General features: G+C 37.6%; 1 protein-coding gene across 1 annotated transcript; it reads right to left on the bottom strand.

The window, feature by feature from the left end:
- Nucleotides 1-353: 353 nt before the first annotated feature.
- STARD4 (StAR related lipid transfer domain containing 4) lies at nt 354-18,610 on the bottom strand. The gene is made up of 6 exons (XM_057737659.1): nt 18,417-18,610; nt 10,695-10,808; nt 9,689-9,738; nt 5,868-5,994; nt 4,916-5,030; nt 354-4,024 (listed from the first exon to the last, which is right to left on the bottom strand). The coding sequence occupies exons 1-6, from the start codon at nt 18,453-18,455 to the stop codon at nt 3,795-3,797; spliced, it is 675 nt and encodes a 224-aa protein (XP_057593642.1). The 5' UTR covers nt 18,456-18,610; the 3' UTR covers nt 354-3,794.
- Nucleotides 18,611-23,084: the final 4,474 nt, after the last annotated feature.

Below are 23,084 nucleotides of genomic sequence, written 5' to 3'. Positions count from 1 at the left end.
ACTGGTGGCGCAGTGGTTAAGAACCTGCCTGCCAATGCAGGGGACCCAGGTTCAAACCCTGCTCCGGGAAGATCCCACATGCCATGGAGCAACTAAGCCTGTGTGCCACAACTATTGAGCCTGCACTCTAGAGCTCAGGAGCCACAACTGTTGAGCCCATGTGCCACAACTACTGAAGCCCACTCACCTAGAGCCTGTGCTCTGCAACAAGAAAAGCCACCACAATGAGAAGCCCGCGCACAACAGTGAAGAGTAGCCCCCCACTCACCACAACTAGAGAAAGCCCATGTGCAGCAATGAAGACCCAATGCAGCCAATAAACAAATAAATAAATTTATTTTAAAAAATTCAGATAAGGTTAAAGCAACTTAGATAATACCAACCATCAATACAAGAGTGTCTAGATATTTTTTCTGATATATTTCATAAAAATTTAAAAACATATTTTATTATATTAATGCATGCTCAGTTTAATAAAGGTTCCAGCTTTACATATTGGCTCATAAAAGAAATATAAACTTCTTAAAAATAAAATCTATATATAGTATAGCTTTTATTGAATTGCGGAGAGAAATTTTTATTTAACCATACACGTAAAATCTTTGGAAACAACAAATACAGAAATTATAATTCCAATATCCTATGCTCTGGGATTAATCTAATGTTTCTTCTGAGCTCAGATCCTACCATCCCCTACTTCTGGAAGTTGAATAAGAAAGGCATGGGAGATAGACTGCACAAGTAATTATATAATACAGGGTCTAATGGACACCTGGTCAAGTCCCCTAGCTTCCCTGGGTTACTTTATGCATATGGTTGGGAGAGCTACAGTATCCACTTAATTAAAAGAAACTAGATTAGCAACTGATTCTAAGGATGCTAGTGTGCTCTTAAGTAAACAGGTAAAGCTTTTATCTACATCATACCTAAAAGCTCAATAGGCATTAGGAGTTTAAATTATGCAATGTTTTCCTATCTTCTCCACAGGCAACCTCAATTACAGAGTTTTTAGCTGGAGATGTTAATTTAATTCAACCTGAGTGTTGATAAAAATGTCCTTCAGTTAGGAAAGAAAAATGGAGGAAAGAAAGGACTTTTTTTATTGGCGATAACTTTACATATAGAAATCTACACTTTCAAATATATCCAACCTCAATGAACAGTGAAATGAAGAGATTTTTAACATTAACAATCTGTCCTTACTTAATACACTAGCAGTTTATATTATACATAACTGCAGAACACTAAATTCTCATAATTATTTTTGCTGAGTATAATGTTAAACTTCAAGGATTAATCAAGGATTACCAATACAAACTAACATGTCATCCAAAAGTATCACTTATGATAAATTTATTTTTTTCTTGTATGAAACTAATTTCCTTAAAAAAAATAGGTATCATGTACTGAAAACAGTACTATGCCAAGTGTTTCTAATACAAACTAGCTATAAGCTAGAGAAAATAATCAACCACATAACTACAAGGTAGATTATATTCTTTCATCAACTGCCCTATGAAGTTAATTATCTTTAAAAGAAAATATTTTTGGCTATAGTTTTTATTTTATTGACAATTACTAACTGATTTATTTCTAATGTTAATAAGTCCATGTTTAACAAGCACTGAAGGCTTCAGAGACCAGAAGACATGCCATCTAGAAGCTGCATAAAAATTTCAGGTAATTCAAATATAATTCTTCAATCCATCATACGGCTCAACATTGCAATGAAAGTTTTCCCATGAGGGTCCTTTTACCTGAAGTGGGTCCTCATTCAACAGTAGATTATGTAATCACTAGTTGGAGGTATAAATTACAAAAAACAAAGGGAACATAGAGTAGCTGAGAGTGGACACTTTATTGGCCTGTAGCAGCACCCAGCTCAGACAATAATAGCTCTTATAGTATTGTACATCCTGTTGCACTCTTACCCTATAATTGGGCTTCTGCTGGTATTTTGCCATGCTAGACAGAATACTGGAATATAAGAAATCTCCTACTCTACACTAATAAAACCAAAGAAAAGACAATAGATTAAGGCAAAATTAACATTTAACAAGTTCCATGGGAAACTGATAAGCTGCTCAGTTCTCTCTCCTTATTGCAAGAAAAAAAAATGGCAGAGAAATCCAGCAACTCAATTTGGAAAAACATACTGGTGATTAATGAATTTCAAGTTAAGAATATAGAATTGTTTATGCACTGCTTCTATCACACCTTGAAACAAATTATTTTCAATCTATAATTTGTGAGATTATTCACTATGCATGCTATGGTGCTGCCACCTTTTATTTTTTTGAATATCATCTCCAATACGAAAAAAATAAAAATAAGTCAGCTCTACTTTTTACCGAAATGGGTCTGAAGAACTATGACTTATGCTTTCTTTACATTCAGGAAAACACAGGAAAGTAAAACACAGATCACACTTTCATGCAACTGAACCACTATATGCTTTTGTGCTTTTTTGTGGCCTATCTAGTAAACTATTTCCAGAGCTTACTCTACCCTATATTAACCAAAGGAAAAAAAAGAAAGAAGAGAAAATGGAACAGTGGGAACAGTAATAATAACACGTAAATAACTCCACTGAACGCTGAAACAGATTTCAAGATGTGTGCATGTACACAAATATAAACACAAACAAAACTCTGCACCGACACACTGAGTTCCTGCAGGTTCTCATCTTAGACGTAAAATAGATGGATAGTGCAAAAGCCAAAGACCAAATGGAATGTTAAAATCGTTTAGGAAAGTTCATTTAATGCAGCCACAGAATCAAGGGACATATTATAGTCCATTCTAATTATAAAATGACTCATCCAGGCATTTACATAAATCTAGGAATGCATTTGTTATAGTTCCAGACTAAAGTTACATCACAATTGTGAATGTTTATTATATAGTTATACTTTATGAGTCGAGTGACACATTCAAAACTCAAACATGTACAAAACATTCATTGAACTTGACTTTCTAGAGAGATGATTCTCTGTTGGTCAGTAATAGATTCCGCCACGCATTTCACGCAACCCAGAATATTGTCCAATCAATGTGGTGTCCCAGCACATACCTGGCAGTTTTTTGCACTGTCTTATTCATTCATACATGCTTTTAAGACTCCCAAAATAAAAGCACATAAACATGAATATATTTTTAAAGATATCTACAAAATAATGCTATCTAGGTATTAAAACTGAATTGCATTTTACTATGATATCTATTCTTTCCTTATTTCTGATATTTTCAATACGTAAAGTAGTACAAGTCAATTGACAATGAAGTTCATCTTTATAAAGTATGGAGAAGAGCTTTTTTCTTTAGTCCAAGATATTGTCAAACTCATAGAGCACATCAGAAGTAAACCATTAATATTTAACTTCCAAAAAAATTAAAACTTTTACAGAATGTTTATGAAGCTCTTAAAATAGGTGATTTTAACCTACCAGCATGAAGCTGGGCTTTCTCTAATGCCTAAGTAGCCAAAATATTCATACTGAGGCACTATTCAATTTCTTAAGAGTCTGTGTTAAAGAACTATATCTACTTCTTGGTGGATTTCTTTCATACTTTCCATCCCTAGACATACTACCATACCAAACAATGTGCAAATAACTGTTTAGGAAAAATGAAATGCCCACTCTAAATAGCTATTTACTTTAGGAATAAAATAAACCAAAAACATCTCAAAATTTTCTACAGGCTATGCAGAGAGAGGAAAGGATGATTTTTCAGGCCATGCAGCTATGAGAGAGAGCTGATTCACAGAATATAATACTGTAAGTTTAAACATATTATGCCTTTTGTAAGGCTTTTTGTAAATCACCATAGAAGTTGATTAAAGTGCTTGCCATGGCTGTATCTACTGCAGACTGGGGAATCATTCCACGCAGATCCGTCTGAATATAGCCTGTCAAAAGACTCCTGTTTGGACTGTCTTTAAGAGGAACACAGAACCAACCACAGGGATGGTTATATCCACGAACAAATTCTGATCTCCTTTCACTCCAGTCAAGACTTATCCCTACAAGGCAATTTAAAATAATACTATTAATAGCAATGACTGACATTAAAATTCTCATTAAAAGATATTATCAGATTTCTTATTTGAGTATTTTTCTTCTTATCCACGTAGATGAACATTAAACCCCAGGGGTGACCATGGAAGAATGAAAAAGACAATGACCAAGTGGATTCTGACAGAAGCTGGTAGATATGTAACAGGGAAAGTTCTAATCCCTTCAGAATAACAGCATCATGTCATCTTGCTAACTCCTTGGAAATGACAAATCTTCACTGTAGCAGCCAGGCCTCAAGGTACCAATAATCAAACCTATGTACCACCACTACTCCCCACAGGCACTACCATATCAAACTTTGGTTCTAACCAGTTAAGAATAAACAGGTAGATGTGTACCTACAACTGCCAACTCAAATATATATTGTACAGACAAAAATATTAATTTACCTATAGATATATTTTAGAAAGCAGGAGCCTTCTAATAGTATCTTTAATTTTGAAAAGAAAAATATTACATAGATCAAGGAAAAATATTAACACACACTAACACATACCAAGCCTATTTTTTCTAAGTATATGACTAAGAAGCTGTTTCTTGAGAGTGACTTAGAAGGAAATCCATTGACTAGATCCCTTTCTTAGAGGCAGTCATGTGTTCCATATTTGCTAGCTGTGACCTGAAGGATACTGTGTAACAGGGAACAAAAACTCATCAGAAAGACTTCCTGATATCGTTATTGTAATCCGTAGGGTTTAGCATTTGCAAACAAAGTTTAGTGATTATAAAATAACTATGAAAGTTTAAAATATACTTGTGTAGAAAGAAATATCCAGCCTAGAAAACTCAAAATTTAAAACAAATCGAGAGAAAGTAAAAGGTTTTGAGACAATTACCACAGGATAAAAGCCCTTCTTTATAGCCCACGGTATAGGAGAAGTCAACAAACTCTCTTGGGGAAATTATATTCCACAGCTGACCAGCAGTAGTATAACGCATCACACAGCAATTCTGAAAGAGAACAGATAACGGCTGTTATTACTATAGGAAACTCATACATACACTCATATATCATAAGTTAATCTTTAGTAAAAAAATTAATACTCAAAGTATGTTACAATAAATATTAATAACATTTCTTACAGTGACTCTGACAGGTTTAGATCTCTATTCTGTATCTCACTGCTACTATATGGACATGAAGAGGATATACAATCAAAACACAGAGGTAAGTTACCTAGCATGCAAATCTCTATTTCAGTAGTCATCTCTTATCCTATATGATAAAAGTGGAAGCAGGTAGTGTAGACTGTAGGTGTATAAGACAAAATCCACAAATACTTTGACTAAAACACCAAATGTGCCAATAAAGGAATTCAAAGAATGGTAAAGAGTGATTAATAAAAATAGACCATGAAAAAAAGCTACTTTGGTTACATAATTCTCTAATGCCTAAGGTGGTATTTTTAATCTTTGATTTTGGCTTAATATTAATGGAAAACCTACGTACTATTACTTAGAAACCTAAATATGATGGTGGTATTTTCAGAATTTTAGATTTCAGAACCTCAGCTAAAGTTTTACAATTAAAGACACTAATGATTTTCTTAAGCAGCAAGGGTTAAAGCAACTGCAGAAAACAAACTCAGTTCTGACTAACACTCATTAGTTAATACGAGGAAACAAGCTTTTTAAAGGGCAACAAGGATTCTCCTGTGAGATCTCTGCCATGACTACTTATTCTCAAAGCAATGAATATAATTAATACAAGTATGTACACACGCACATGCCGTGCTCTCACACACACACACACACACAAAATCTGAAGTAACGTTTCTAAACAAATACCTCTTCAAAGTGCTCCAAAATATCCAATGAGGTCATTAAGCTGTCCCAATCCAAGCGACAGGGACCTGGACGTATATGGTCTATTACACTGTTGACAACATCATCTATAACACCTTGTGCTTTGAAGCTGGAGAAAAAAATATTAAAGTCAAATGCTATTAGAATGAAAAATTTTATCATGCTCTCATAGTTCAGAGCTCACATCAAAAAAAGTGAAATTTAATGAAGATTTTTTAAAAAGAGTAAATTGCAACAACTTTTCTGATAAATTAGGTTCTAGCAATTATTTCATCAGAATGTACTCTAACAGGTCCTCAAATCTAATAAGAGATCTGAAGGCTATCTTATGCATTATCATGAACACAGTAAAGCACCTTCATGTTATGGTGCAGCCAAGAACAGTCTGTCGAACACGGTAATGCTTCTATTTATTTTGTATGCTGTTCTTTTCTCAGCTGTGATCTAACATGTTACTAGTATATGCATATTTTTACCTTGAATTTTAAAAACTTTTAATTAGGAATAGAAAAATAGGCCACCCAGGAACAGAATGCCCAAGATTGACTCATCAATAATACCAGAACTTGACATACTTCAAAGGTGGCATTACACATCTGGAGGAAAAAGATGTACTATTTCATAAATGGTGTTTGGATTTAATAGTTATCCTAACAGAGAGAATAAATACTGAATTCTTACTTCACATCATTCAAAATAATTCCATACCACTATGTAAAAGGTAACATTTTAAAATTTAGAGGAAAATATGACAAGTGACCCTCTTTGTGACCTCAGGATACAGAGGGATTACTTGAATACATAAAACACACAAAAACACAAGATGGTTAAAATTTAAAACTTGCATACCACAAGTGACAAAATAAGTAATTCTTTAAAAACTAGCTATAGACTGGAAGAAGATAAGTGCAATACATATGTACAGATGTATACTTATTATAGAGGATATATAATTAATTCCTATGAAACAATGAGAAAAAGACAATCCAAAGAAAAAATGGACAAAGGACAAGACTGACCTGAAATACCAATAAACTTAGAAAAGATGCTCAATTTCACTCACAATCAAGTAATTTCTAGCAAGATACCACCTCATACCCCTGAGACTGGCAGGGATTAAAAACTTAATAACAAGTGTTGAATGGAAGGGAATGGGGACTCTCAAAGTGCTATCACCACTTCAGAGAACAATCTGGCAACGTCCAATAAGGTGGGATGATGTATGTCTCTAACACACAGGCACATACCCAAGAAAGTGATACATGTGTGTAGAAGGAGACATGTACCAAGAAGCTTACTATAGAGAAGAATTGACAATGACCTAAAAATTTATCAGGCACATTTGCAAACACAGATAAACACATTGTGGTATATGAATACAGAAGTGAAAGAACAGATCAACATGTAACAACATGGGTAACTCTTGAAAACATAATACTGAAAGGAAAAAATTAAAGCACGTTACTAAAAGAAACACACACACACATAGCCAAAGTGTGAAATAGAAATAATACGCACAACTTCAAGACAGTAGTTACCTCCGGGTAGGGGGTGGTAATACAAATTAATTCAGGCACCCCAATTAGAAATCTGGGATTCAACTTCGACTCTCCTTTTTCTCTCAACCCCATTCCTACAGTCAGAACTAATAAGCCACCATGTTTTATCAAAATGACTTTCTAAACTAAATTGCTGAAAACAATATCTGGTTTTCAATAAATGCTAGTTATCATCACCACCACCACCACCACCACCATCACTATCATAAATTCCTTTCAAGTTTATTTGTCCTTTTCAACTCCTGTGCTATGTCCTTAGTTTGGGAACTCTGTGTCCAAGTCAACACTGCATCAATTTCTAGCTCTTCTGATCATGTAACTCTAAGAATTTGAAAAAAGCCACAGATCTATTCCCAGGAATATACACATTGTCATGGAACTTTGTATACAATCATAGGGATACTTCAAGAAGCTAGCCATGGACTCCCAGGATACAAGCTCTTCTCTACACTTTACACGCTCATTTCTGTCTTTCACAATTGTTATTAGAGTAAATGCAAAATCCTCTGAGGACCTGGGAGGTAGGGGTGGGGTTGAGCAGAGGGTAAATGCAAAACTGAATTCCTTAGTTTAGAATGCAAAAGTCCTTCAGACATGCTCTCCCCACCCCCCTACTTTATGCTCCAGCTATACAAACACAACTTCAACTTCCCTAAACAAACTCCTTAAAGTGTTTCCCATCTGTGTTAATGTACTAAATGTAAATTGTACCAGGCAATTTTCTCTGCCTGGAATATGAATCTATCCTTCACTCCCTAAGAAACACCTATTCGTTCTTTAGGACTCAGCTCAAACATTAGCTCCTCTATGAAGTTTTTCCGTATTACCAAGCATAGTGCTCCCTTGGCACTTTTTATACTTTTCCAACCCCCACCAGGAATTACTGATCTAAACAATTAACTTCCACACTTGCTTACAATGTTTAACCCAACTCCAGTTTCTCAGTCCTTCTCATAAATACTGTACAGCTTATCTTCCTGGAAACACTATCTTTGGTAATACACCTCAAAATATTCTGTATATAGTAAGTACAGTCAACAGTTTCCTTTTAAAAAGTGCCCAGTCTCAAGGATATAAATATCCCACTCCAATTTCACATGGAAACTATCTCCACCGGCTTTAAAAAACAATATGTTTTTACTGGTTAAAGGTATAATTCATGTTCAACTATATGCAAAAACCAAAAAACAGAAATAACAATCACATATAAAACTACCATCTAGAGGTATATATTTTGTGTTAAATAAAAACATTTAAATACGTAAAAGAAAATATTTAAAGTCAACCCATGATTGTGCTACATAGAGTTCAGTATTCTGCTTTATTCACTTTTCATTATATTTTGAGCATTTTATTATGTTTTTAAATAATATCTGAAAATATGGATTTTGAGACGAAAATAGCACATTTTATAATTTAATCATCCCCCAACTATTGATTACTCAAGTTGTCTATAATTTTTAATATTTTAAGTATGCTGTGATGGAAGAGACAAGTATTTAAGTAACTATTAATTTTCCGATGATTTCTTCAAGATAAATTCTTAGAATAAAATATGCTGCAGTCCTGAATAAATGCAGAAAGAATATTAGAAGGGTCTTACACACCATAGTAAGAAATTAAGATTTTATCAGCCATTTGATATCATTATTTATGATCCCCTCACAACCAACTCTGTCCACTAGGGATGTGGACTTTTTTTAAAAGATGCATTTTATTTTATTTTAATTAATTAATTTATTTATTGGCTATGTTGGGTCTTCGTGCTGCACACGGACTTTCTCTAGTTGCAGCAAGTGGGGGCTACTCTTCATTTGCAGTGTGCATGCTTCTCATTGTGGTGGCTTCTCTCATTGCAGAGCGTGAGCTATAGGTGTGCTAGCTTCCATACTTATGACATGCAGCTCAATAGTTGTGGCACACAGGTTCTAGAGCACAGGCTCAGTAGTTGTAGCACACCAGCTTAGTTGCTCTGCAGCATGTGGGATCTTCCAGGACCAGGGATCAAACCTGTGTTCCCTGTGTTAGCAGGTGGATTCTTAACTACTGCACCACTAGGGTGGTGGACATTTTAAAGGCTTTGAATTCATAACATGATTTGCTTCTCAAAAAGTTTAAAATCTTAAAACCAAAAGTCCAACTTTACTGGCAATGATCATTTAGTTTTGATCATGTGTGTTTTTGTGTATGTATTTAAAGTTTAGCAGTCTTAAAAGCTACATAAAACTACAAGAATTTACTTACAGATAGCCATTAAATTCTTCTGAAGGCTTCCTCCAAATTGTTACATCTTTCTATAAAAATAAAAACAGTGTATAGTGATAATTACATAGGTGAAAACCTGGATATAAAACTGACCATTTCATAAAGTCCACAGCATTAGATTTAGCTTTTGCATGAAAATAAAACATAAGTAAATATTCAAAGAAATATACAAAAGTAATTTATACCATAAAATAATCCCTATCTGAATTTCTTCTGTATTCTAAAATAGCACACGTCTTACTTAAATTACAAACCCCTACAAAAGGTTTTTCAGTAGCTTAATGACACACACACACGGTGAAGATTCAGTGATGGCACTATCTCATTGGCCATTATTGTCTGCATCATTCCAATCTCATCTTCTTACCACTACTGACACAGGTAGACTAAGATAATGGAAATGTTAAATACTTCATTCTGAACTTCCTCACATCTCTTTTTAAAATCAAACAATTCAAATCGGTCCCTATATTTTTTTCCAGATCATTTTCCAAGAAATTCTGAATATCAGATAGCTAGAGGACTTAACTGGAAGAATGCTAGGTTCTAGGGTTGGCTCTGTCAACACTTAGCTACGTGATGGTTTGGGCAAGTCATATCGGTAAAAAAAAAAAAAATAGTAAATGGCCATCCTCACTGGCTTGTTAAAATATCTGAAACAATTTCAAACTATCAATTACTATACTTCCTTAAACTGACAATGACAATGACATATTTTATTTATTGACTTGAGGCTGCTCTTTATGATCTTGTTGCCATGAGTCTACTCTTGTGTCCAATATCCGAAGAACTAATGAAAGCACTGAAAGATTACTATGTTTCTTCCTTTGTGAGATAGTAAACCACGAACTTTATTAGCACATTTATCTATCCTGCACATTCATCTAAAGTATGGTCCATATTATTCCATAACATTTTGAAAGTTATCCACCAACTCATCAGACAAAAGATATACACCCAAATATAAGAAATTTAATTAATTTACCATTTTCTTAGCAACTCTCCACTTATCATCTTCAAGGCTGTGGTACTGGATGAGAGTGTTTTTAAGCCTGGTCGCCAAAACAGCTGCATCAGGCAGGCCTTCCATTTGTTTTCCCTGTTACAGAGACTAAGATTATCATCAGCAAATACCAGAGTTAGATAGATGCAGTAGACCAGTGGTCTCAAACCTGGCTTCATAAAAGAATCACCTGGGGAGTTGTAAGAGATACCTATACCTGGACCCCACCCCAAATCAACTAATCAGAATCCCTAAGGGTAAGATCTGGGCATAGGTTTTTTTCTAAAAAGCTTCCAAGATGTGGAACACATAGGGAGAAGAATCACATATCTTGAGTTACTAAAATCACTCAAATAAAAAAATACAATCCTATTTCCCTTTCTAATAAAACCTAACCAAAAGGAATATATTATAAAATTCCAGATAACTTAAAGAAAAAAAAATACAAAAATAATACACAAGGCACAAACTCTTAAAAGTCCTTAGAGATTCAGCCATTGAAAATTTTCATCTTACCATCCAACAGATATAGGAGTCATCCTAGCAAAGAAATGACAACCACAATTGGAAACCTCCTCTTACATCCTTTAAGGATAGGACTAGAGACCTCTGAAGAATTTCAAAAGTTTGAAGAACTCTACTGCCTTCAATATTTTATTTCATTTGATGAAGTGTCATAGGATTCAGTGAGGTATCTGTGTAATGAAAGAGGTGATACAAAGACCTCAGAACCAGTACAGCATAAATAAGTGGTTTATAATTTTAATACAATAATTTTAACTATATAAAGAGGAAAGTACTATACCATTAATAATTCCAAAGATAAGCTATTATTAAACAACACTTTAAAAGGGAAATGATTACTAACCTTGAAAGATAATAAACTTACTCCAAAATATATTTGTATAAACAGCTCATGCAGCTCAATATCAAAAAACAAACCAATCCAAAAATGGGCAGAAGACCTAAATAGACATTTCTCCAAAGAAGACATACAGATGGTCAAAAAGCACATGAAAAGAGGCTCAACATCACTAACTATTAGAGAAATGCAAACTAAAACTACAATGAGGTATCACCTCACATCGGTCAGAATGGCCACCATCAAAAAATCTACAAACAATAAATGCCGGAGAGGGTGTGGAGAAAAGGGAACCCTCTTGCACTGTTGGTGGGAATGTAAATTGATACAGCCACTGTGGAGAAAAGTATGGAGCGTCCTTAAAAAACTAAAAGTAGAGCTACCTTATGACCCAGCAATCCCACTACTGGGCATATACCCTGAGAAAATCATAATTCAAAAAGTCACATGTACCCCAATGTTCACTGCAGCACTATTTACAATAGCCAGGACATGGAAACAACCTAAATGTCTATCAACAAATGAATGGATAAAGAAGATGTGGTACATATATACAATGGAATATTAGCCGTAAAAAGGAATGAAATCAGGTCATTCATAGAGATGTGGATGGACTTAGAGTCTGTCATACAGAGTGAAGTCAGAAAGAGAAAAACATATATCATGTATTAATGCATGTATGTGGAATCTAAAAAATGGTACAGATGAACCTATTTGCAGGGCAGAAATAGAGACACAGACGTAGAGAATGGACGTGTGGACACAGTGGGGGAAGAGGAGGGTGGGATGAATTGGGAGATTACGTTTGACGTATATACAGGACCATGTGTAAAACAGATAGCTGGGGGAACCTGCTGTATAGCACAGAGAGCTCAGCTTACTGCTTTGTGATGACCTAGAGGGGTGGGATGGGGGTTGGGAGGGAGGTCCAAGAGGGAGGGGATATATGTATACATATAGCTGATTCACTTCATTGTACAGCAGAAACTAACACAACACAGTAAAGTAACTATACTCTAATTAAAAAAAACAAAGTAATAACAATACAATTAGGGATTCTATAATGTGATCATTTTAAAACATTGCTGCAAATTTTTTGGCACACTTCCCATCAAGAGGGATGGACATATACACACTACAATGTATAAAGTAGATAAGAACTGACTGCATAGCACAGATAACTCTGCTCAGTGCTCTGTGGTTACCTAAATGGGGAGGAAATCCAAAAAAGAGGGGATATAGGTATATGTGCAGCTGATTCACTTTGCTGAACAGCAGAAACTAATACAACATTGTAAAACAACTATACTCCAATAAAAAAATAAAAAATAAAGTGAAAAAAAAATAAATAAAAAGCAACAAAGCATTTACAATGAAAAAAAAAGAGAGGTGGAGTCTGTGATGCTGCGTGACCTCCTCAGCTAGGTTAGAAAAGTCCATGCACCCTCTGTATGTCTACGAATAATCGCTCTGGGAGCTTTTTATCAACATCTAGGCATACGAGGAATCTGGTTATCCTGAGGCTGATGTATGGAAAGGCCCAGGTGGACAGAAGTGGAGGGGAGGGAAAAAAGGAGAGACAGACAGACAGACAGACACACACACACAGACACACACACACACACACACACATACACACACATACACACACATCCAAAATCCCAGATCCAGAAGCCTACTTAGAGCTTCACGCCTAAGGGGCATCTCTTGCTTCCTCAAGCTTCCTTTAGTCTTCCTTGCCTGTTTTCCTCATCTTAATAACTTTACCATTAAGATGATAATTGAGCCAGTTGTTCAACATCAAAAGCCACGGAATCACCCTTAATAAGTATTAGGAGATTCATCACATACCATTGCCTACAATGCTCTTCTCCTTCAGGTTTTCTTTCTATCCCTTAAATACGTCAAGCTTGTCACTGACTTTGGACTTTGTACTTGCTATTATTTCTCTGCCTATGTTACTAGATCCCAAATCTGAGCATGACTAACAACAAACTGCAATAATAATTTCACTTTACACCTCCTGTCCTTAATCCAACCTTCCCCAAATCACTATTATACCCTTCTTTTATTTTCTTCATATGTGAAATTAACTATGTGAAATTAATTTATTTATTGATATTCTATTCTTTGATTACTACATCCCCAACTAATAGAGGGGCTGACCCATGTCTGCCTTTTTTAGCTACTATATCCCCACCAACTACAATACTGCCTTGTACACACTAGGCCCTTAATATTTGTTGAAGTGTGTTTGCTTCAAAACATGAATTATTTGGTCTTAACTTCTCTCCTTTTGGTGCCATGGTACTCTCCAGTAAAAGGCTAAAGAAGAAAAGGCTTTGGGAGAAAGCTGTCCATTTACAGAATCATGAAGTTACTACTAAAAAGGAGATCAAGAAAAGATCTAAATGAAATATCAAGGCTCAAACCTCTGTGGGAATATGATGCAATTCTCACTACAAATGCATACATCAGAATCACCTTGTTATAATTTGTAATAGTTGTTAATGTTGACAAGGACTCTCTCCTTAGGCGCCTATGAGTCCTCTTTGTGACTAGGCCTAGCCCTTGGGCTTGTCCTTGGACCCCTTAGTCCAGTTTTAGCAAGAATCCTGCTGAGTCAGTTTAGTGAAAATCTCCTACCCTCAAATTTCCTTATCCCACCCTCAATCTTATCACCCTGGCCTGCCTTCACCAAGAATCCTGTTAAGCTGGTTTAAGGCGAATCCCCCTTACTCTAATGTTCCCTTAGTAATTTTTCACTCACTGACACCCACCTTGCTCCTTGGCTATACATCCCCACTTGCCCTTGTTGTATTCAGAATGAAGCCTAGTTCAATACCAAAGTTCCTTTTCCACTACTGCAATAGTTATTGAATAAGATTTGCCTTTACCACTTTAATGTCTGTCTGCCTCTGGTTTTCTGTGACACTGGTTTTGGATATTAGATTTTATGGCCCACAGCAAGATTCAGTGGTCTGTTATGGAACAGGCCCCAGAAATCTAGGTCCTTTAAAAAGCCTCACTGATCATTCTGTTATCCAGTCAGGAGTGACAACCACTAATCTAAAAACTAAAGTGACAAAATAAGTCAGTGCTATAGTCAATATTTCAATAATACAAAGCAGAGCATAAGAGCCATTATGAATGATACAGAAGTGCGGGGATGAAAAAAAAAAAGTTTTCCTCTATTCTCTTATGTTCTGTCCCTGAGGCCTGCAAATTAAACTGACAAACGATAGATTAACAGAAAAAAGGGCAAAGTTTACTTGATATCAATATTTAATTTTTGTGTGCAAAGAGGCTTTCATAGAAACAAACCAGAGTTCCAGAGAAGAAATTGTACCCAGGGCTTATACACCATCTTAAAGGGTGATAAACCAGAGAAATGACAGGACAAGGGAAAAGGGGTTTGAGCTTCTAGAGATAGTAAATTATGGCAAGATAAATATATGGGAATAAACTAATAAAAGATAAAGGCTATTTTAGTAAAATTTGTTTGTGTATACCATCTCAGTGCCAGCTTTCTATTTCTAGTGATAGCAGTTACTCTCCTCGTATAGGATAGGAGAGGGAAGACCTTCCCAAAAGGAAATTTATGTCCCACTTTTAGGCAGATAGTGGAAGGAAAAATAGTTCTTTCTGTATTTGCTGCTTCTTAATTGCCTTCAGCTCAAAGTAACCTTTATTCTGAAGTGGCATATTTTGGGGTGGCATATCCCTTCAGAAACATGGGAAAGTACATATAGAAAATTTAGTAACACAGAATTTTGGATCTATGAAAATGATGCAACATATTTAATAATTATAGATCCTACCCATAGATTAAAAGTGGATGAACTCATTTAAAAAGTCTGCCCATCAGGAATAGATCCTGTTTCCACTCAAGAGACTGCCAACGTGATAGCTAGTACAATGACCTTATTTAAGGGTATGTTATATACAAACACAAGTTCTTAGAGAGGACTTGCAAAAGAAAATTATCTGTTACTGGGATCATTATGATTAAACAATATTCTTTAAATCCAAAGGTCTCCTGCCAGGTTCCTGTGGCTGGCAGATAAGAGTATTTTCAAAACTCTTTGATAGAAACCAAAGTTGAAATGGAAAGCTACTGTTAGCACAGACAATATTATCTTTATGTAAATCTAGCACACAAAAAATAAGCAATAAAAAACTGCCTATAATGATGAGAATCTGAATATTTAAGGTGTTTACCTTAGTTATCTTTCACTCCTACTTGTTAGTATAAAGTCCAAACTCTGTAATATGGCTTATAGGCTCTTTTATACTTTGGCCAAGCTTACTGCCTAATTTCTACTCTTCTTTCCTGGACCCCTCTTCTTTCCTGGACCCCTCTTAAGACTATGTTAGCTCCCCCTCCAATGTTAAAAACTCCTATTAATGAGCCTCTTTAGGGATGATGGAGTAGGAGGTAGGAAAGGAAGAAAACAAAGTAAGTATAAACTTGGAAATCTCTCTTTTAGCCAAATGAAGTATTTAACCAGGCAGTTAACCCTTGCATGATTTTTTTTTTTCATCAAGATTAAGTCCAGGGACTTCCCTGATGGTACAGTGGTTAAGAATCTGCCTGCCAATGCAGGGGACATGGGTTTGATCCCTGGTCCAGGAAGATCCCACAAGCTGCACAGCAACTAAGCCCAAGCACCACAACTGCTGAGCCTGCGCTCTAGAGCATGCAAGCCACAACTACTGAGCCCACGTGCCACAACTACTGAAGCCTGCACACCTAGAGCTGGTGCTCTGCAACAAGAGAAGCCACGGCAATGAGAAGCCCACGCACCACAAGAGTAGCCCCCACTTGCAACAAGTAAAGAAAGCCGGTGCACAGCAAAGAAAACCCAATGCTGCCAAAAATTTATTAATTAAAAAGGAGATTAAGTCCAAAAGGGAATAAGTCACTTTCTAAACTGATAACCTATGTTTGAACAGGCAAGACAGAGAATCTCTCAAGAACCAAGGTGGGGTAGGGGTGGGGGAACAATATTGGGGTTATCAAGGTCATGGTGTTCTCAATATACTGGGGACTCACATTAATTGAAAAGAAAGTAATGCGATATGCCCTATGACAATCTCTATCTGTGGAGAATGTCAGGAAATGTTTTAAATACCATTCTGAACATCCTCTTACTTTTATTTTCCTTCTTGACCTTACAGCAGGAAACTCTCCAACACCTACACGTCAGATGTCAGGGAATACAGGTACCACTTAACTGTATCAGAATCTAACAGCTACATATAAAAGGTTATATACTCTTGACAATTCTATAGCCAAGTGCTGAGTAATGTCCACCTTTATTTTTTCCTGACTCTAAACTAATCTTTTTGTTCACATTTTCTGTGTTTACATTTTTAAAGTGATCGCTAGTGTAGATAGTGGCTGGCATCATAGAGTGGGCGGCCTTCATAGGTTAAAAATTTTCTTGAGGCCATCTAGCAGCACCACAGTCGTTGACCAATACAATTTCAATTTCTGTCAAATGTCAATGAAATGGCCATAGGTTTTAATTAAATATGGAACATAAACATTTTAATCTCTAATAAAAAGTGAAAGCCATAAAAATCTGTACTTATGTAGTATGATTAAGTCAGAATTCACTTATTAAAGAAACTCAGAATCGTTTTACCTTCCATTACCTGATTGATACAGGTTTCATTTATGTTAACAGCTTCAAATTAAGATGCCACAGTTGTTCCCCAAGATGTGCAAACCAAGGCCTTGTAAATTAAATCACATTTTCTACCTAACATAAAAATTTCAGCATAAGCTTAATTTCCAGTCAATTTTGAGTTAGTAATTTAGCTTTCCCAATTAGTCAAGTATGGTAGTTTCTCATTTTTGAGACTGTAGCAGGAATGCAACAGGGAAAGCCTTCTTCTGCAATGTGACTGACCCTCCTCTGATTCAGTGCTCACTGTGGCTTATTTTAGGACAAGCTTTACGACACGAATGAGACTTTCAAACACTTAAGACAATATTAAATTCTAATAATGTCACAGCTTTAAGTTTGAGGTCAAGTTAATGTTCAAGCTCCTAATGCTCTAATCCTTTACTTAAAAAAATAGTAATCGCTAACATTTATTGCTCATTTACTGCGTGATCAGTCTTCCTGGCCACTTTAAATTGTATTATTTCATTTAATCCTCATAAACAACCTGGAGAGCTGACCTTATTATTGTCTCTCTTTTACAGAAAGGGGAAGTATCACCGCGGAGATTAAGGCACTTGTCTAAGATCACACAGCCAATAAGTGATGGAGCTAGAATTCCAACCCAGGACCTCTGCCTTCAGAGACTAAAGGTTTATTTTGTAAAACACTGGAAGCTAATCACAGGCTGGAAGAGACTACATTAAAAATCTGACATCATGTTGAATTTGTCGTATTTTGTCTTGGCTCTTGAACCTAAAAAATCTCAGGTAATCTTTCTTAGTTGTAAATTAGGGATAAGAGCAATATTAACTTAGTGAGGAACTGCAAGAGTTAATGCATCTAGTACAGAACTTGGAAGATAGGAAGCTCTCGGAAAACACTGCCTCTTAACAGCATATCTCCGTCAAAGCCTGGTGTGAGGGAACTGGCCCCTCTGTGTCTGTGCACCTACTAAGATTCAGGCAGCACTGTGCCCCTCACGGAATGGGATCTCAGCTACTCTTCGCAAGGCCCCCTGAAGCGAGGTTATTGCTGCCCCTTCCCCATTGAACAGATGAAGTAACTGAGGCCTAATCGGCGTCCTAACGCTAGCGAACTGGGTAAAGGAGGGAAGGGGCAAGCCCTGGGATCCTCCCAGAGCCACCCTTTCTCTCAGTTTCCTCTGACCTGTGAAGTCCACACCCGCCCGGACGCCGGTTCCGCCATCCTGGACCTCCACGGCGGCTTCCCTCGCCCACTGCCCCGAGCAGCTCCGGGAAGATGCCCCTCGTCGCCCCCGCCTCCAGACGGCCTCACCTCCGTGCTTCTACTCACGGCTACTTGAGGCGAAGCGAGGATACCGAGATCAGGCGCGCCGGGTAGCCGACAGACTCAGCTTTCTGAACCACTGACTCGCTACAGCGCTCTCGGCTTCCCCGCCCGACGAGGCCACCGGCGGCAGCAGCCAATGGGCGCCAATCCACTGCGCGTTGCAGCCAGTTGGAAGGCATCAAGCCTTCCGGGCAAGGCGGGCCGAACCCCCAACCACGCCCCCGACTTAAACACAGGGCTCCGGGGGCCCAGCGGCAAAAGTTAGCCGAAGCAACGTGTGCTTGCAGGGATTGGCTGGCGCGGCAGCGTGCGGAGTGCTGATTGGTCGTCGGGAGATGGAATGATTCCGCGTGGGTCGTGAGTTGGCCGGATCCGGGCCACCTGCATGGGGGTCGTCTGGGTGTTTGACTCCGGCAGGGTATCCTGGGCCAATTAATTCTGAAAGAATTTCGCGTGCTGGTAAATCCAGCTGGGAGAATTGGAACGGAGAGACGGAGTGAATGGCGACGGTGAGGGGTAAGGCTGGCTTAAATTCGCTCCGAAGACGTAGTTTCGCGCGGCTTGCTGCCGCTCCCAAGGCCAGAAACCAATTAAGAAGTTAGAGAAGAAAGTGCGCCCCGTGCGAGGATGACCCCCTCTTCGGCTTCCTGAGCTCTCACGTGACTCAGAGCTGAGCGTACTCTACGAGAAAGCACGTAAACACAGTCACTGCCACAGTGTTGATTGATCTTTCGGCAAATGTTTATCCTCAGGGACGGGAGTTCAGAGGACCTGGGGTTTGCAGGTGGCTTTAGCAGCCTCATGAAGGGTTCTGGTTTTCGTGTATTTGAAGGTGAGTATCGTTTCTGTCCACGTCTGTGAAGTCACCCATCTGATAGGATATTTGGCAAATCCAAATACTAAAAATCAGGTGTTTGTAAATTACATTAACTAGCACATGTAGTTTGAGAACCACGAGTAGGAAGGAATGCAGTGCTACGCCATTAGTCATCTTTGATAGACTTGCATGGAGAATAAATAATACTTCATAAAAGTTTTAATTAGCATCACTAAAAGAATCACCAAACAGCACTTGCTAATTATTATTGGCAGATTTTTAAAATCTTACCTCATTCTTTATATATAAAAGGAATAATTTGGTGATTACTTTTCCATTATCCTCTTACATATATTCGTATGTAAAACACACCTACCTTGGGAGGCTCTGTGGAGTCAATGAGATATAAAGTATGTAAAACTCTAACCAAAGCACTTTTCCATGACTGTCTCAAGTTGTACATGCAAAGAAGATCCACAATAACTGGCCAATAATAAGTAGCCAGCGAATGGAGCTCCAGGCGTAGATCGTTAAGGTAGATTACATAATTTTTGAGTAGCCGAACTGGAATTTTGTCCAGGTCTGCTGGACTCTAAAACTGGGGCTTTGCCGGGATCAACTCGGCGACTCGAGGTGAGTGACGGGTGCCGCAAGCTTGAAGAAGACACAGACACAGACTGAAGAGAAAGATGGGACCAGGGGACTCAAGACCTCTAGGATCAAGAGCCTTGCTGATTGATCCCACGTTGCTTTTATTGAGTTCTCGGCATAGCCTAAGGGTCTAACACTCCCAGGTTAATCCCATAAACAATCAAAGGCCTCACATGACTGGGGGCAATGATCTTTGTTTGCCTCCTGGGTCCTGATTTGAGCAGGGTGTGGATTTGAGCTGGGTGTGGATTTGAGCTGGGTGTGGATTTGAGCTGGGCGTGGCATGGGTTTGAGCTGGGCGTGGAGAGCAAAGCAGCCCTGGGGGCAGGAGACCTCTCTCAGATATTGGGGGTCTGTGCCCCACCCGTGTTGGCCCCTCTGCGACTGTGCCTGTCTTAGGTTGTTCCTCCCTTGAGGAATCTTACCCGTCTTTGGCTAACCAGTCATCCTCCAGGGCCAAACACGGTGATATTAGGAAGGCTCTATGCACCACCCCTGTTGGCCCCTCTGCGGCTGTGCCTGTCTTAGGTTGTTCCTCCTCTGAGGAATCTTACCCGTCTTTGGCTAACCAGCCATCCCTCAGGACCAAACAGGGTGATATTAGTCTCCACGCCCCGCACCCTCAGCTCCTCCACTGCTCAAGCAGGACTTTCTGAATCCCATCGCTCGGCCCACATCAACATTTTCAATGTTTCAAAAAGGTTCCAGAATGTCTTCCCACAGGGCTCTTAACCCCGATGAAACTCATTATGTGTTTCACAAGCTCTCTGTCAGGCAGCTGCCTGTGCACAGCAGGGGGGACCAGAAATGAAAGGCCTAATCCCTTTACAAAGTTAAATGGTGGAGAGGAACAAATCCACAGAGTACCCATTTCAGAAAAGTAGAAAATAAGTATCTCTCATTATTAGGATTGAGCTATGGGTACATTGCTCAGTAGCTTTGCATATTCTGTCACAGAATCTGGTAGAATATGCTTAAAACAAAATCAGCTTGGCTTTTTCTTTTTTTTTTTTTGAAAGGAGTTGCTGCATAAGGTCACACATCACACTTACACCTGTAGGGAGGTTTTTTGTTTCTTTACCCTTTGCTCTTCCTTTGTTGCTGTATTTCTCTTGGTTAGAAAGAATTTGGGCTAATTCAGAACCACTCCGTGTCTTATCAAAGTGGAATGCTACTAAAAGCAAAACTACGAGTTCAGAAAAAAATAAAATAATATTATCTGAAACTATTATTGAGGACCATGGAGCAGGCACAGTGTTAAGCATTTAACGTGTGTTAACGCATTTAATCCTGATAACAACCTCATAAGGTATGCCCTATTATTATTATACTCACAAGAGAATTGTAGTATATAGGGTAACAGACAGGTCCCCTATCCAGATAGTTTGGAATAGGTGGAATAGACGGAAATTAGTTTTCCAGCTAAAGTTCAAGTATAAAAGAGATATATAATGTATTTGACCAGCTATAGAAAGTCACCCTAGAGAGGAAAAATAGCTTCCCTGCCAATCCCTGACTGTAATCAGACTGAATATATTAACATATCTAAAAAAGGAATTTTCAAGAAAAAAAACAAAAAATTTGAAAACACAGAAATAATATATCCACTATTTCTGCCAGGAGACAAATCTAGAAATAAAAAGCAAAATAAAAGCATGCAAAAATTTCCCCAACTACTTGAAAAAATTTTTTAAACATCCATCCCCCAAACTCTCTTTGATCCAAAAGAAATCAAATATTACATACTGAAGAATATTAATAAAATATTTCAAAAATTAGCATTAATAAATATTAACATTAATAAATTGATAAAAATGAAACCCCTACCTATCAAAACTAGGGAATATGACAAATTGTATACTTAGAAAACTTGACAGGAAAATTCATAGCCTTAATTCAAGTCAAGGCTGTAGGAAATCCCTGCTATAGGAAACCTGTTGAAACTGAGGCAGTTTATAAAGTGACCCCCCCCCCCCCCAGGCAATTCCAGAGCTGGATTTAATCCTGAACCTTTTATTTATATGATCTGATAATTTTTTTAAAGTCACTTTGAGTTGACTTTCATTTAGGATGAAAGAGCTTTTAGGGAATAGAGATCCCTTTTCTTTTGTGACACTTTCCTCCTTTGTTCTATCCAGCCATGACCTGAAATCAGGTGAAAATAGGGAAGAGGTTAGGGTGTTGAGAGAGGACCTGAACATTTGCATCCATGGCTATGGGGAGATAAGGATAGTTCCTGCATTCCTGGGCAGGTCTTGCATCTGGCTAGAGCAACTTTCTGGTGTCGGCCTTTTATACATATGTGGGGAGAAGACATATATGAGAATTATTCATTTCTTTTGTTGTCCCAAATATCTCAAACACCCAAGGCTGTGTTTAAATGGATTTCCTTAAGGTCAGGCTGTGTTTTCTACATTCAGGTTCCCTGAAATTCTCCTATATCCTTTCGGTAAGCCTTCTTCACATCCTTTGAATGGGTTTCTTTTCCTTGTAACCAATCCCTGACCCTCACAGAAATACATCCCCCGCCTCTCGAGGAAGTTTTTTCCATGCTTAAACAAATGAACTAATATCAACTGTGATATTAACTACACCTCTTGTCAAGGAAGGAGGCAGAGGACTTTACACAAATTAAACATAATGAGCCTTAGTTTCCTCACCTGTAATATGAGATTAAGCTGCAGTAATCAAAACACTGTGGTACTGGCAGAAAAACAGACAATATAGATCAATGGAACAGGATAGAAAGCCCAGAAATAAACCCACACACCTATGATCAATTAATCTATGACAAAGGAAGCAAGAATATATAATCGAGACAGGACAGTCTCTTCAATAAGTGGTGCCGGGAAAACTGGACAGCTGCACGTAAAAGAATGAAATTAGAACATTCTCTAGTACCACACACAAAAATAAACTCAAAATAGATTAAAGACCTAAATATAAGGTCAGACACTATAAAACTCTTAGAGGAAAACATAGGCAGAACACTCTTTGACATAAATTGCAGCAAGATCTTTTTTTGACCCACCTCCTAGAGTAATGAAAATAAAAAC

The sequence above is a fragment of the Hippopotamus amphibius genome, chromosome 1 (assembly GCF_030028045.1).
Source record: "Hippopotamus amphibius kiboko isolate mHipAmp2 chromosome 1, mHipAmp2.hap2, whole genome shotgun sequence".
Taxonomy (NCBI): Eukaryota; Metazoa; Chordata; class Mammalia; order Artiodactyla; family Hippopotamidae; genus Hippopotamus; species Hippopotamus amphibius.
Note: the sequence above shows the minus strand (reverse complement) of the source record. Positions and strands in the feature narration are given on the sequence as shown.